The 15292-nt window shown below is 40.2% G+C and overlaps 1 protein-coding gene across 9 annotated transcripts in view; it reads left to right on the top strand.

Moving 5' to 3' along the window:
- The window catches only part of LOC102915530 (NACHT, LRR and PYD domains-containing protein 1a-like), an 88966-nt gene that overhangs the window by 14979 nt on the left and 58695 nt on the right, over nucleotides 1–15292 (top strand). For all 9 annotated transcript variants that reach the window (XR_013041722.1, XM_076542787.1, XM_076542793.1 and 6 more), the window contains one exon: nucleotides 4753–4851. Coding sequence is in view for 8 of the 9 variants with exons in the window: in XM_076542787.1 (XP_076398902.1) it covers nucleotides 4753–4851 (99 nt within the window). In the remaining variant the exon portion in view is untranslated. The remainder of the gene's footprint in view (nucleotides 1–4752; nucleotides 4852–15292) is intronic.

The raw sequence follows: 15292 nt of genomic DNA, 5'->3' as shown, positions 1-15292 counted from the left end.
CCAATGAATAATTCTCTGATGGAGGAGAACCCTGTTCAGGCAATGCTTAAGGGACCACTAACTCCGAAAATTAGATGAAGACAGGCTAAAAGCAAAACACTGATAGTCTCTGAGATGTCATAGTATGGTAAAGAAGCAATATTGTAAGTCTATAACAATTACATTATGACCTCTAGGGACTGCAGATGATTTCAGGAGAACAGGTTGTAAAATTCCCAAGGGTTCCATAATTTTAATTCTCCAAGATCTTGCAACAACCTCCATTTGCCCGATTTCTTTAATAACCAATATTGGAGTGTTCCAAGTGCTGGTGGAAGGCTCAATGTTTCCCTTTTGAAGTTGTTCTTCCGCCAGACATGTAGCTGTTTTAATTTTTTATTGGTTAAGGGCCACTCTTCTACCCAGATAGCAACATCAGACTTCCAAGTAGTGGGATCAGGAGTTAAAGGAACAGTGGTTCCTTTGATAAATTTTGACATCCTAAGTCAGATCTGTCATTTTAAATCTTTGGTATAATGGGCTCAGTTCTGCCCTGGGCTTGTTTACCCACACCCTTTTTAGTGTTAAATTCCACTTGCAACATTTGAACTGATACCTGTCCATTGAACATAATGTCTGATGTAGTATATTTCCCCCCACCTAGGGTAAGGCATAAATGACTAGTCATTAAGTCATATTATTTAATTACCTTTAATAGTTTATAATTTAAGTAAACCTTTTTTAACAATTCGTTATATGTTAGTTGTCTCTATAAGCTTAGAACTTTACATTTTATCCCTGTTAGATATAGCCTAAAAAATAATGAGTCAGAATTGAAGTTATTTTAGTATGGAAACAAAAGCTCTTCATCATAAATGTATGGGGAGACTGGCAATCTTATGAATCCTTTATAGTGTATCATGAGGTAAAATAGGAGCAGTAAAAAAAACAAAACAACTGTTTTATGAGTAAAGAGAGGGGAAAGTTTATTTTTAAATTAAGAGTAATGATTTTTTAAGGTTAGATGAGAACTGGAGCGTTTAAGTTTAAGAGGCAAGCAGCAGCAGCAGAGTGCCTGTTTCAGGCTGGTGAACCACAGGAACAACAAGGGGGATGGTGAGGAGGGACTGGAAAAGACGGGGTGAAGCTACATGCTGAAGTGAAAGTGGAGACCACAGGAAGTCAGAGGCAGAGAGTGGAGACATACAGAGAATAAATGTTTACTTAGTAAGATTTTTCAGTTCTGAAGGTGTCTCCAATCAAACCGAAAAAATCTTTAGAATTTTCCAGATCACAGGAAAGGTGTCCCATTCAAAGTGATCTGGTCAATGGACATGCCCACAATTTTTTGTAAACAAATAGGAGCTCTATAGTAACAGTTAACCCAAGGAAAGAGTGGGGGAGATTTAGAGCAGAAATGGGAGAAAACAGCTGGAGAAATAAGTTTTGGGTGCTGGGAGTGTGGCCAGCACAGGGGATGCAATCTGCTTGCTTGTTTTGTTAGGTAAATGAAGAGCTCCAGGTGTCTAGCTCCACAGAGCCCAGCAGTTTGCAAGTGAACCCTTTCATGTCCAGTGAATCAGACCAATGAAAGCTCTGATTGCAGAGCAAACCCCATCGATCTGTATTTATGTTCTCAGGGAATCTTGTGCAGAGATTTACAATCAGGCAGAACAGAGAAAACCAAATAAGATTATAGTGCCTTGCTGTCTCTTACTTAAATCCCCGAATAAGAAAGCAGCAGAGGTTTTTTTGTTTTTGTTTTTTGTTTTTGTTTTTACTCAGGAAGGGAGGGAGTAGAATCTCCATCTCCTGTCATTGCCCCATGCTGAGTCTGACCTTCAATGTCAAGGAAGCTCAGAGGTCTCCTTTGTTTTTCGGGGAGCTATTTGGGATTATGATGCTCTGTTGTTTCCTCCTCCAAGTCAGTTTCCTCTTTAGAGGCTAATTTTTCTGTGTCTGATTTATCAGTATCTTCTTCTGAGCTGTTAATCTCAACAAATAACTGTTTTATTGTAGATTTTGTCTGACCCATTTTGAGAGAAAAAAACTATAGAAAGAGAGTGCTTAAAGAAGGTTGGGGATTGAACTACTCACCCTATTACACAGCTCTCTTGTCTGTCCATGGGACTTGCAGCTTCCTACCTGGGGAGGGCTCTCTGTTAAGCTGCTTCTTCTGAAGTGTCTCTCTTGAACACTTCCAGAAGGTAGTGGTGCTGACCTCTGAGGGGACTACATCTTCTCTCCAGAATAGTCTTCCTTGATTGTCTCCTTGCAGATCTCTAGTTCCCTCACCAAATAAAGCAGCGCTCTAGACCCACTGTCAGATGGCTTCCCGTGGTAGCTAAGAGAATACTTTACAGGAGAGGGCTTAGAAAAATTTCTTATCTATAATAAATTCACACACGAACTGTTCGGATCATGCCCTTTTTTTCTTCTTCAGTTCCAATTCTACAGCTTTTTTTTTGTTCAGCTCTAATTCTTTCCTCAAGTTCTAATTCTTCTCAGCTCTAATTCTCTAGCTACTCTATTCTACATGGCTACACACACACACACACACACACACACACACACACATATATATATATATATATATATATATATATATATATATATATTTAACAACAAACTTTTGGTAACAAAAAAGTTACAAAGGACACATCTGAAGGGGATGAGTAACCATGACAATGCCTGGTTTCAAGGTTCACAGATTGTGACTGGAGGCAAGTTCACAGTACCTGGTGAGACAAGCTGCTGAGGAATCTGCACAAGTACTCAGGTCTTATTGGCCAGACTTGGCAAGAGAGGCTGGCATGGTATTTTACGTTGCTTTGTGCTGATAACTTTGGTTCTATAAATAGGCATCTGAGAATATGTCCTTGTATATTTTTTGTGGAGGTTAACCTTATAAGGCCTTTGCAGAGGTATTTAGTTTAGTTTGAAATTGCTCTAAAGCTTGTCAAAAATGCTCTAAAGTATGTCTTAGACTGGGAGAAACTGTTATTTTCTTGTGTTAGTTTGAGCAAAGAAACAAAACAGGCTTCTAAGTGACTTACAGTCCTCATGGAACAATAGATCTAGTTATGAAGCATATTCTAGTATGTTTTTATTCATCAAAATTATATAGCTTAATGAGAAGTCATCTTCCTGACCATCCACAAATATATGTGCCCATAAGATTGAGATGTAATCATGGATTTACATATACCCATTATATGTAAATTCATGGTAATGGGGAGATTCCACAGCTGTATTTTTGCACATGTAAAATTGCACACAGGAGCAACAGTTTTCAGAGTCAGTGGTCACATGAGCCTTGTTTGAATGGGGTTCTTCTCCATCAGTGAATTACTCATCAAGTGGGTTGACATCTGAATTATCAATGGCTGTCTGCTGTATTTGCATCATGTTCCATAATAGCTCAGGACAGGTTCTAAGATCCCAGGGGTCATGCAGGTCCTTGATTTCCAAGAAGGTCTCTTCCCTTGAGATGGACCCCAAGGAAAGAGAAGGCTCCTGCCTCAGCTTCAGCCTGACTTCCCTTATTTAAATTTATGCACACCACACCCTTGCCTCTTCCTCTTCTCAAACATCAATGTAGCCACATCTCTCCACTGCACAAAGTCAAGAGAGAGAGGTTGACTTGACCAAGCTCATAGCACATAGAGACAGATGCACAACTTTCTCCTCCTTCATCCTGTTGCTAGTCTGTGAAAGTCCTGTGCACACCTAACCCATGTCTTTCCCTTCACTATCATTCTTCCCTCCCACATAGAGCCTTGAGAATGATGACTACACAGTCAGAAGCCAAGGCTCCTAGTTGTCACCTTGGCTCATTAATGTGTGTCATAGACAAAGTCATTCCACAGACTCTGTCTCAGTTTTGATATCTGAGCATTGACTCTGCTCACCCTTTGTTTTGCTGCCAACTCAGCAACAGGTGCTGGTCTCACATCTTCAAGCTGCACAAGAAAGCCCTTTCACAAGGAACTTAGGGAAGACTCAACCGATGATATTGTAGCAGAGATTACACTGTGCATGTCTCTCTCCCCACAAATGTTTCTCCTGGGCTACTACCAGTGTCTTTCTCTCATTGCTTTTCATTGTTATTCCCTTCTTCTAATTTGTTCCATTAAAATAATTTTGCTCCATCCTGAACTTCCATGCTCATTTTCATCGTGTATCAAACTGTGTTTCCAAGACCCTCAACTTCCTCCCTAGGATGCCAATTAGTAACTGTCAGCTATGATCTGAAATATTTCCCTAAGCCCCTAAGAACTTTTTCAGAATCTCTGTGACTTATACATTATATCTACCTTGAAGTTGTAGATCAAACACTAAGACAAATCAAAAGGCTTCAAAAATAAGATGACTAACTGGACATGAACATACTCCTATAATCCCAAAACATGTGAAATTAATTTGGGAAGAATGTGAGCTCAGGGCAAGCCTGAACTACACAATAAGATGCTACCTATCTCTGTGGGACAGAAGCTCAGAGGCACACATGAGAGAGTTGAGGCTTAGAGAAGAATGGAGACTCACACTTAGGACTAGAATAGATCATCATAAGTGTTTGAACTTTGTGGTCCCAGAGCAGGACCTTTTCCTGCAGCACCTGTAAGAGCATCATTATCTACAGGAGACTGTGGGGAAGGGTATGAGGTTAAGCAGGTAGGACTCCAGCCTTGCTACCCTGATTCCTACTGCTGCTTCTCTGGCAATCACACAACCACTGTCTCTTTACCATGGTCCTTTATTCATCATTTTCAGACACAACAATCACACCCCATGTGGATCCCACTACCTGCCAAGGCTCCTCACAACAACTGAGCACACGCCTTGTGAATTTCAGACCAATGCTGATGTCAGGTAAGGAGCTTATTAAATGGGAACTTTATGAGTCTGGATTCACAACAAAAGGTAAGCAGAGCTGGCAACTGGGGATGGGATTCTAGTCCACAAAGATGGTGGTCCTTCACAGGTGAGCCTCCACCTGTATGGAGACTTGGGACAGGCAACTTAAATAGAAGGTCAGAGGAGTCTTGGAGTGATGTGAAGAGTCACAGGCTAGAAATGATGCCTCCGGGCTCTGCAGTGCTGAAGTTGCATTTGACACATGAAGAAACTGGAACTCAAGGGGGTCAGCAATGAGCCTAGCCCAACTAGCAGTGATAGTTCAGCTCAAAATATGAGTGGGTTCAGAAATGCCAGGGCTCATGCAGGTCCTGAAGTTCCCAGAAGATCTCTTCCCATGAGCTGGACTCCAAGGAGAGGGACGGCTCCTGCCCCAGGCAGCTTCAGCCTGACTTCCCTTATTTCAACTTATGCACACCACACCCTTGCCTCTTCCTCTTCTCAAGCATCAAAGTAGCTACCTCTCTCCACCGCACAAGGTCTAGACAGAGAGGTTAACATGTCCAAGCTCACAGCACATAGAGACAGATGCAGGGCTGGAATCTAGAAAAATGGGAGCCTGAGAAATGACTTTCTCCTCCTTCATCCTGCTGCTACTCTGTGAAAGTCATTGTACTCTGTGAAGTTTATTTTAAAGAGGGAACCTGGAACCCAAGCAGGTCTGCAGTGAGTCTGGTCCAATGTCACTGGAGTTCAGCTCATAATATGAGTAGGTTCTAAAATCCCGGAATTCATGCAGGTCCTGAAGTTGCAAGAAGGTCTATTATGTTGAGATGGATCCTGAGTAGAGGGTAGGCTCCTGCCTCAGCTTCAGAAAGTTTCCTCTACTCACTTTCCTTACTTCTAGGTACACAGGCCACATCTTGCCCTCTCCTCCTTTCAGGCATCAACGTAGCCACCACTCCCGACTGCACAGCATAGATAGATAGATAGATAGATAGATAGATAGATAGATAGATAGATAGATAGATAGATAGAGATTAATGTGTCCTAGGTCACAGCACATAGAGACAGAGGCATTGCTGGATTCTAGAACAGTAGGAGTCTGAGAAATCATTTCCTCCCCATTCATCCTGTTGCTGTTCTGTGAAAATCCTGCCTACTCTGGCCCTTGTCTCTTCCTTCAAAGTCTATTTTCACACCAAACGTTAAATTGTAGGAGCCTGACATCAAGAACAACCTGAACTACATTGTGTATCCTATTAAAATTTATTAATCCAGGAGTATTAGTTATTTGTCATGTTATTTTAACAAAATTTAAATAGAAATAATTCAATTTTTTTTAATTTAAATTTTAAAGATAGAAAGAATTCCTTTTTTTCAGAGATTGAGAATGTAGTCCTTCAGGAATGAAATTCATTTACTACAAGAGACTGAATCAGCTGGTCCTGTTGCAAAACAAAAAGAGTTAAATGCTGTTTCTCAGCTCACTGTTCCTTTTTATTTGTCCAGGACTCCAGCCCTTGGGATAGTGCCACCTACAGTTAAGATGGACCTTCCTACCTCACTTAAGCTAACCCATCCCTCACAAATCCTCCCAGGGACATTTCTGCTAGGTTCTTTTTTTTCTATGACCTTGACAATACTAACCATCACAACATGTCACAGGATCATTGTAAGATTTCAAAGTGTAAATGTCTGAATCACAGTGGGTGTTGGGAAACTATCTGTTTCTTCCCTGTTCTTCCTCACTGGGAGAGCCCTCTCACACCTTCACCAAGCTTTTCTAGAACCAACCTCCAGACCATGAGTTTCCAGGACAAGAGTAACCCAATCTTCCAACATCAGAGGGTGTGTCTGAAGACTGGGAATCTTCTTCCAATCCACAGCACAGCAATCAGGAAGCTCCTGGAATGAGGTGGCCTCTACCTGAAAGTTTAAATTCACTACTCAGGTGATATGAGCTTCTTAATGTGATATAAAGACTCAGTCCCCTGGGGCACAGTGCAGAGCATAGCACCTGGACCTGGATAACCCTCAAGAGCAGCCTAGAGATCCTGCCACTAGAGTGTCACTGTTGGACATAGCACTGCTCCCAGGAGGTTCTTGGAATTCAGGGCAGTGTCTTCTCCAGCACAAGAACACAGCTAGATTTCTGGGCAGGGAACTGCCAGACAAGAGAATCCATTACCACAGGACCCCTCATCACTCACCTTCCCAGTGGCCAAGGGTCATCAGGGGTTTGCTGAGCACCTACTCATGTCAGGCCCTGTGCCCAGGGCTTCCCTTGCATCTCACTCACACTTAAATCTCACAGTCACTCTTGAGAGAGAGAGAGAGACACTGCTGTTGTCCCACATGGAGACAAGAAGAGCAAGGCTGAGAGAAGTGGAGGCTCACAGTGGAAGAACTGTATTCAGCCTTCACTGTCACCATTCACACACTGAACACCTCTGTCTTCCACTCTCTGACATCAGGGATATGAGGACAGTCACACCAAAGCCAGGGAGGTACAAGCTCTGGCTGCCAAGGACCCAACCTTGAGCAATACTGCCTCTCAGTGCTGAGAAATGCCACCTTTGAAATCTGAGCTACATTCAAGAAAAGCATCCCTTCTACTGCCAGCTTGCAGTAAATTTGTAGAATCCAGGGCCTTAAAATATGGCTCAGACTTAAAGTGCATCAGCTGACTTAATCAGTCCCACAACTTCCCATTCAAAATAGAAAGGGAAAAAGAAAAAGGGGAAATACACAAACGCAATCACATCTGTGCAATGCAGTAACCTTAGGAATGAAAATAGCAAGCGTGAAGTTAGGAGAACTAAAGAGCTACTGTAACTAAACAGCTCATTAGATTAAAGGATCCTGGCATACAGGGTGATGGGGAAGTGACATTCTATATTAGCTATCATCAACAGCAGAGAAAAGACCAATTGAAGATAAGGGCACTTTTCATTCATTCTAAGTCTCGAAGGGGTTTCTCATCTGAAAACTTGAATACTGTAATATCCAACAACAGCTTCATACTAAATGCTTATACTAAAATGAAAGGAGGGAAACTCTGAGTAAAGGGCACGATGGCTGATACTGTAGGCTTTGTGGGTCTCTGTCACACCTGTACAGCTCTGCTGACACAGTGTCAAAGATAGAACAGATGACAGAACAACAAATGGCCATGCTCTGCTTCAACTGTGCTCCATGCTGTGTTTACAGACTATCTTTTGTTTTATTTTGATGTTTTGCTGTGGTTCAAATACCATGTTATTTCTTTCATTGTTTTAATTAACGTCAAGAGACAGGCTCCATGCTATTTTAATATATATAGTATAATATCTAATATATATATATATATATATACATCATCAAACTTTGTTCTTATTTTTCCGCTGTTGTCCTCCCCCTCCTCCTCCCTCTCTTCCTGGCCCCTCCCTCTCCCCAGATAGCCTCCCTCCTTTCATGATAAGCCTGCTCTATTAATCTATCTTGTCCCCTCCCCTTCCCTTCAGATTTCTTCCTTTCCTTCATGGGCAGTCCTCTTACACTGAAGACTGAATTTTTGAATTTCATATACTCTTCCTGACATGAAATATTCATCTTCTGGTTTTATCTAACTGTTTACACTCATAGCTATTATTTCTATTATTTTCAGCTTATAAAACAAGTGGCCAGCTGAAGTTGGCAAACATTGGCCAAATATAATCAGCTCTCTTTCTCCCTCTGTGTGTGTGTGTGTGTGTGTGTGTGTGTGTGTGTGTGTGTGTGTATGTATGTTTCTTTTTTTTTCAACCAAGTCATTTATTAGATAAGTATATATTTTAGGAAATAAGTAATTATCTTTTCAGTTTTTATAACATTCCATTTTCTTTTTTCCTCTTCCTCTCCCTTTTTATTTTTTTTCCTTTTTTTAATTATTAAGAAATTTTTCATTCATTTTTACCTACCAACCACAGATCCCCTTCCTCCCTCTTCCCACCCCCAGCCTTTCCCCAAACCACCCCCCATTCCCACCTCCTCCAAGTTAAGGTCGACCATAGGGAGTCAGCTCAGCCTGATACATTCAGTTGAGGCAGGTCCAAGCCCCTCCCATCTGCACCAAGGCTGCACATGATGCCACACCTTAGACACTAGGCTCCAAAAAGCCTGTCATGCACCAGGGACCGATCCCGATCCCACTGCCTGTGGACCCCCCAAATAGTTTAAGCTAAACAACTATCTTATATATCCAGAGGGCTAGTCCAATCCCATGGGGGCCCCACAGCTATGGGTCCACAGTTCATGGGTTTCCACTAGTTTGCCTGGCTGTCTTTGTACATTTTCCCATCATGATTTTGATGTCCCTTGCTCATAGAATCCCTCCTCTCTCATCGATTGGGCTCCCGGAGCTCGGCCGGAGCCTGGCCACGAATCTCTGCATCTGCTTCCATTAGTAACTTCATGAAGGCTCTATGATGACAGGGTATTCACTAATCTGGTTACCAGAGTAGATCAGTTCAGGCACCCTCTCGGCTATTGCTAGTAGTCTAAGGTGGGGTCATCCTGAGAACTTCCCTAGCACCTGATTTCTCCTTATTCCCATGATATCTTCATTCATCATGGTACCTCTTTCCTTGCTCTTCCACTCTGTTCCTGTTCCAGCTTGACCCTCCAATTTTCTTATGTTCTCATCCCCCATTCTTTGCCCTCTATGACCCTCTCTCTCACTCCCAGTTTGCATATGTAGATCTCATCTATTTCTCCTTCGCTGGGCTATCTATGTGTCCTTCTTAGGGTCCTCCTTGTTAGCTAGCTTCTCTGGAGCTGTGGGTTGAGCCTGGTTATCCTTTGCTTTCCGCTTAAAATGAGTACATACCAGGTTTGTCCTTCTAAGTCTGGGTTACCTCACTCAGGATGATATTTTCTAGTTCTATTCATTTGCCTGCACATTTCATGATATCATTGTTTTTTACTGCTGAGTAATACTCCATTGTGTATATGTTTCACATTTTCTTTATCCATTCTTCTGTTGAGGGGCATCTAGATTGTTTCCAGTTTCTGGGTATTACAAATAATGCTGCTATGAATGTAGTTGAGCATGTGTCCTTGTGGTATGATTGAGTATTCCTTGGGTATATGCCCAAGAGTGGTATAGCTGGGTCTCGAGGTAGATTGATTCCCAATTTTCTAAGAAACCACCATACTGATTTCCAAAGTGGTTGTACAAGTTTACATTCCCACCAACAATGGAAGAGTGTTCCCCTTGCTTTGCATCTTTTCCAACATAAGCTGTCATCAGTGTTTTTGATCTTAGCCATTCTGACAGGTATAAGATGGTATCTCAGAGTTGTTTTGATTTGCATTTCCCTAATGACTAAGGTTGTTGAGCAGTTCCTTAAATGTCTTTCAGCCATTTGAGATTCTTCTGTGGAGAATTCTGTTTAGCTCTGTAGCCCATTTTTTAATTGGATTGTTCAGTATTTTGATGTTTAGTTTTTTGAATTCTTTATATATTTTGGAGATCATTCCTCTGTCAGATGTGGGGTTGGTGAAGATCTTTTCCCATTCTGTAGGCTGTTGTTTTGTCTTATTGACTGTTTCCTTTGTGCTACAAAAGCTTCTCAGTTTTAGGAGAGCAATATTAATTATTGTTCTCAATGTCTGGCTATTGGTGTTATATCTAAGAAGTGTCTCCTGTGCCAATGCATTCAAGACTACCTCCTACTTTCTCTTCTATCAAGCTCATTGTAACAGGATTTATATTGAGGTTTTTGATCCACTTGGACTTGAATTTTGTGCATGGCGACAGATATGGATCTATTTGCAATCTTCTACATGGTGACATCCAATTATTCCAGCACCATTTGTTGACAATGCTTTCTTTATTCCATAGTACGGTTTTGGCCTTTTTGTCAAAAATTAGGTGTTCATAGGTGTGCAGATTAATGTCAGGGTCTTCAATTCAATTCCATTGGTCCACATGTCAGTTTTTATGCCAGTACCAAGCTGTTTTTATTACTATAGCTCTATAGTAGAGCTGGAGGTCAAGGATCATGATACATCCAGAGGTTGCTTTATTATGCAGGATTCTTTTAGCTATCCTGGGTTTTTTTGTTTCCATATGAAGTTAAGTATTGTTCTTTCCAGGTCTGTGAAGAATTGTGTTGGAATTCTGATGGGGATTGCACTGAATGTGTAGATTGCTTTTGGTAAGATTGCCATTTTTACTATGTTAATCCTACCTATCCATGAACGTGGGAGATCTTCTATTTCTTTCTTCAGAGATTTAAATTTCTTATCACACAAGTCTTTCACTTGGTTAGTTAGCATTAGGCCAAGGTATTTTATATTATCTGTGGCTATTGTAAAGGGTGATGTTTCTCTGATTTCTTTCTCAGCCCATTTATCATTTGTATATAGGAGGGCTACTAATTTTTTTAATTAATATTGTATCCCACCACATTACTGAATGAGTTTATCAGCTATAGGGGTTTCCTAGCAGAATTTTTTGGGTCACTTATGTATACTATCATATCATCTGCAAATAGTGAAAATTTGACTTCTTCCTTTCCAATGTGTATCCCCTTGACCTAGTTTTGTTGTCTTTTTGCTCTAGCAAGAACTTCAAGTACTATATTGAATAAATATGGAAAGAGTGGACAGCCATGTCTTGTTCAGGAGTGTTGGACTTTGTCAAAGGCTTTTTCAGCATCTAATGAGATGATCATGTCTTTTTTTTTCTTTCTGTTTGTTTATATGGTATATTACATTGACAGATTTTCATATGTTGAACAATCCTTGCATCCCTGGGATGAAGCCTACTTGATCATGGTAGATAATTTTTTGATGTGTTCTTGGATTCTGTTTGCCAATATTTTATTGAGTATTTTTTGCATCAATGTTCATGAGGGAAATTGGCCAGTAATTCTCTTTCTTTGTTGCATCTTTGTGTGGTTTGGGTATCAGGGTAACTGTAGCCTCATAAAAATAGTTTGGTAATGTTTCTTGTATTTCTATTGTGAGGAACAATTTGAAGAGTATTGGAATTAGCTCCTCTTTGAAAATCTGGCAGAATTCTGCGCTGAATTCTGGGCTTTTTTGGATGGGTGGGAGAATTTTAATGACTGTTTCTATTTCCTTAGGGGTTATTGGTCTATGTAAAGAGTTTACCTAGTCTTTACTTAACTTTGGTATGTGGTACCTATCCAGAAAATTGTCCATTTCTTTCTTTCAGATTTTCCAATTTTGTGGAGTACAGGTTTTTGAAATATGACCTGATGATTCTCTTTATTTCCTCATTGTCTGTTGTTATGTCTCACTTTTCATATCTGATTTTGTTAATTTGGATGCTATCTCTCTCTCCGCCTTTTGATTAATTTGGATAAGGGCTTGTCTATCTTGTTGATTTTCTCAAAGAACCAACTTTTTGTTTCATTGATTCTTTATATTGTTCTCTTTGTTTCTCTTTTATTGATTTCAGCCCTCAATTTGATCATTTCCTGGTGTCTCTTTCTCCTGGATGAGCTTGATTCTTTTTGTTCTAGAGCCTTCAGGTGTGCTGTTAAACCACTAGTGTGAGATTTCTCCATCTTCTTTATGTGGGCATTTAGTGTTATGAATTTTCCTCTTAGCGCTGCTTTCAGTGTCCCATAAGTTTGGGTATGTTGTGCATTCACTTTCACTGAATTCTAGAAAATCTTTAATTTCTTTCTTTATTTCTTCTTTGACCCCTTGGTGATTCAGTTGAGCATTATTTAGTTTCCATGAAATTGTAGGCCTTCTGTAATTTTTGTTGTTGTTGAAATCTAACTTTAAGCCATGATGGTTCGATAAGATACAGAAGGTTATTTCAAATTTTTTGTATCTGTTGAGATTTGCTTTGTGACTGAGCATGTAATCGATTTGAGAGAAGGTTCCATGGGGTGCTGAGAAGAAGGTATATTCTTTTGTGTTAGGGTAGAATATTATGTAGATATCTATTAAGTCCATTTGAATTATAATATCTGTTAGTCCCCTTATTTCTCTGTTAAGTTTCTGTCTGGCAGACCTGTCCATTGGTGAGAGTGGGCTGTTGAAGTCTCCCACTACTAGTGTATGGGATTTGATGTGTGATTTAAGCTTTAGTAATGTTTCTTTTACAAATGTGGGTGCCCTTGTATTTGGAGCATATGTTCAGACTTGAGTCTTCATCTTGGTGGATTTACCCTGTGATAAATATGTAATGTCCATCCTGATCTCTTTCAATTGATTTTGGTTTGAAGTCTGTTTTATTACATTTTAGGATAGCTACACCAGCTTGCTTCTTAAGTCCATTTGATTGGCAAGTTTTTTCCCAGCCTTTTACTCTGAGATAGTGTCTGTATGCAGTTGAGGTATGTTTCTTATATACAGCAGAAGGATGGATCCTATTTTCATATCTATTCTGTTAGCCTGTGTCTTTTTATAAGCAAATTAAGATCATTGATTTTAATGGATGTTAAAGACCAGTGACTGCTAATTTCTGTTATTTTTTGGTGGTAGTGTTGTGTGTTTCTCTTCTTTGGTATTTGTTGGTGTGGGATTATCTATTGCCTTTGTTTTCATGGGTGTATCAAACTCCTTAGGTTGGATTTTTCATTCTAGTGCTTTCTGTAGGGCTGGATTTGTGGATTGGTATTATTTAAATCTGGTTTTATCATGGAATATTTTGTTTACTCTGTCAATGGTGACTGAGAGTTTTACTGGGTATAATAGTCTGGGTTGGCATCCATGATCTCTTATTGTCTGTGTAACATCTGTCCAGGACCTTCTGGCTTTTAGTGTCTCTGTTGAAAAGTCAGTTGTTATTCTGATGGGTCTGCCTTTATATGTTACTTGGCCTTTTTCCTTTGCAGCTCTTAAAATTTTCCTTTATTCTGTATGTTTAGTGGTTTGATTATTATGTGGCAAGGGGACTTTTTTTTTTATCCAGTCTATTTGAGTTCTGTAAGCTTCTTGTAGCTTTATAGGCATTTCTTTCCTTCTTTAGGTTGGGAAAGTCTCCTCCTATGATTTTGTTGAATATATTTTCTGTGCCTTTGAGTTTGTATTCTTTTCCTTCTTCTACCCCTATTATTCTTAGGTTTGGCCTTTATATGGTGTCACAGATTTTCTGGACATTTTGTGTTATGACTTTTTTGGCTTTGGTGTTTTCTTTGATGAATCTATTTATCCTATTGTATCCTCTCCACCAAAGATTCTCTCTTCCATCTCTTGTGTTCTGTTGGTTATGCCTGCATCTGTATTTCTTGTTCGTTTATTCAGATTTTCTATTTTCATCATTCCCTCTGTTTGTGTCTGTTTCTATTTCACTTTTCAGGTCTTGAGCTGTTTCCTTCGCATATTAAATTGCTTTTTCATGCTTTTCTTGGCTTTCTTTAAGGGATTTACTGATTTCTTCCAATTTTTTGTTTGTCTTTTCCTCAATTTCTTTAATGATTTCTTCTAATTTTTTGTTTGACTTTTTCTTGATTTCTTTAACGGAATTTTTCATTTCCTCTTTAAAGGCTTTTATCTTCTTCTTAAAGTCATTTTAAAGGTTGATTTCTTCTGTTTCTTCTGCGTTGGGATGTTCAGGTCTTGCTGATGTAGCACCACTAGGTTCTGATGGATCCATATTGGTCTTTATGTTGTTGACTGTATTTTTGCACTGGCGCCTACCCATTTCCTCTTCCCCTTGGTACAAGTTGTGTCTGTATCTGAGGGAACCTCTCTTTGTCCAATTGATATTCTTGGTCCAATGGGAGCTCTTGATCTAACTAGGGCTCTTGGTCCACATGGTGCTGATGGACTCTGTGTCTTAGGGAGCAGATCTGCACTGGCAGGCTCTGTCTCAGGGAGCAGTTGCAGTCTTGGTGGGTGGGTGGGTTTTGTGGGAGGTGAGGCTTGTGGGTTACAGGGTCTGGTGGGGGATGATGGTAGTCCAACCTGTCTGCAGAAGACCTGGCTACTGGCTGACACTGGGACTGCAATGGATGGTGATGATGTGCCCCTGGGCCCAAAGCCTAGAGGCTGGGGTGTTCGGCTATGAGGAAAAAGACTCACTTTTTAGTCCAATCAGCACTGGCAGACTCTGTGAATGTTTCAGTTGGGGTTTGTTAAGCCCTGTTCATAAGAATATTAAAGTTAACCTCATTAGGAGCATTGGAGCAGGGAATTTTCTAAGGAAAACCAAACTAGAGAAACAAAAGTCTTTCTCTTTCTCATTTTTTAGAATAATTTTTTACTTATAACCCAAAGCTGCTCCTTCTCAAATTCATGACCTCATTTTCTTTAATTACTATTCTCTCTCTCTCTCTCTCTCTCTCTCTCTCTCTCTCTCACACACACACACACACACACACACACACACACACACACATTCAAATGAATATTTACATGTGACTCCTGAGTCCATGTACTATTGCTTGTACATATATGATTTTGAGGCTTCTTGACAGCACCTAATACTGGATAACAATTAGGG

The sequence above is a fragment of the Peromyscus maniculatus genome, chromosome 8 (assembly GCF_049852395.1).
Source record: "Peromyscus maniculatus bairdii isolate BWxNUB_F1_BW_parent chromosome 8, HU_Pman_BW_mat_3.1, whole genome shotgun sequence".
NCBI classification, from domain to species: domain Eukaryota; kingdom Metazoa; phylum Chordata; class Mammalia; order Rodentia; family Cricetidae; genus Peromyscus; species Peromyscus maniculatus.
This window is presented reverse-complemented; position numbering and strand designations above follow the sequence as displayed.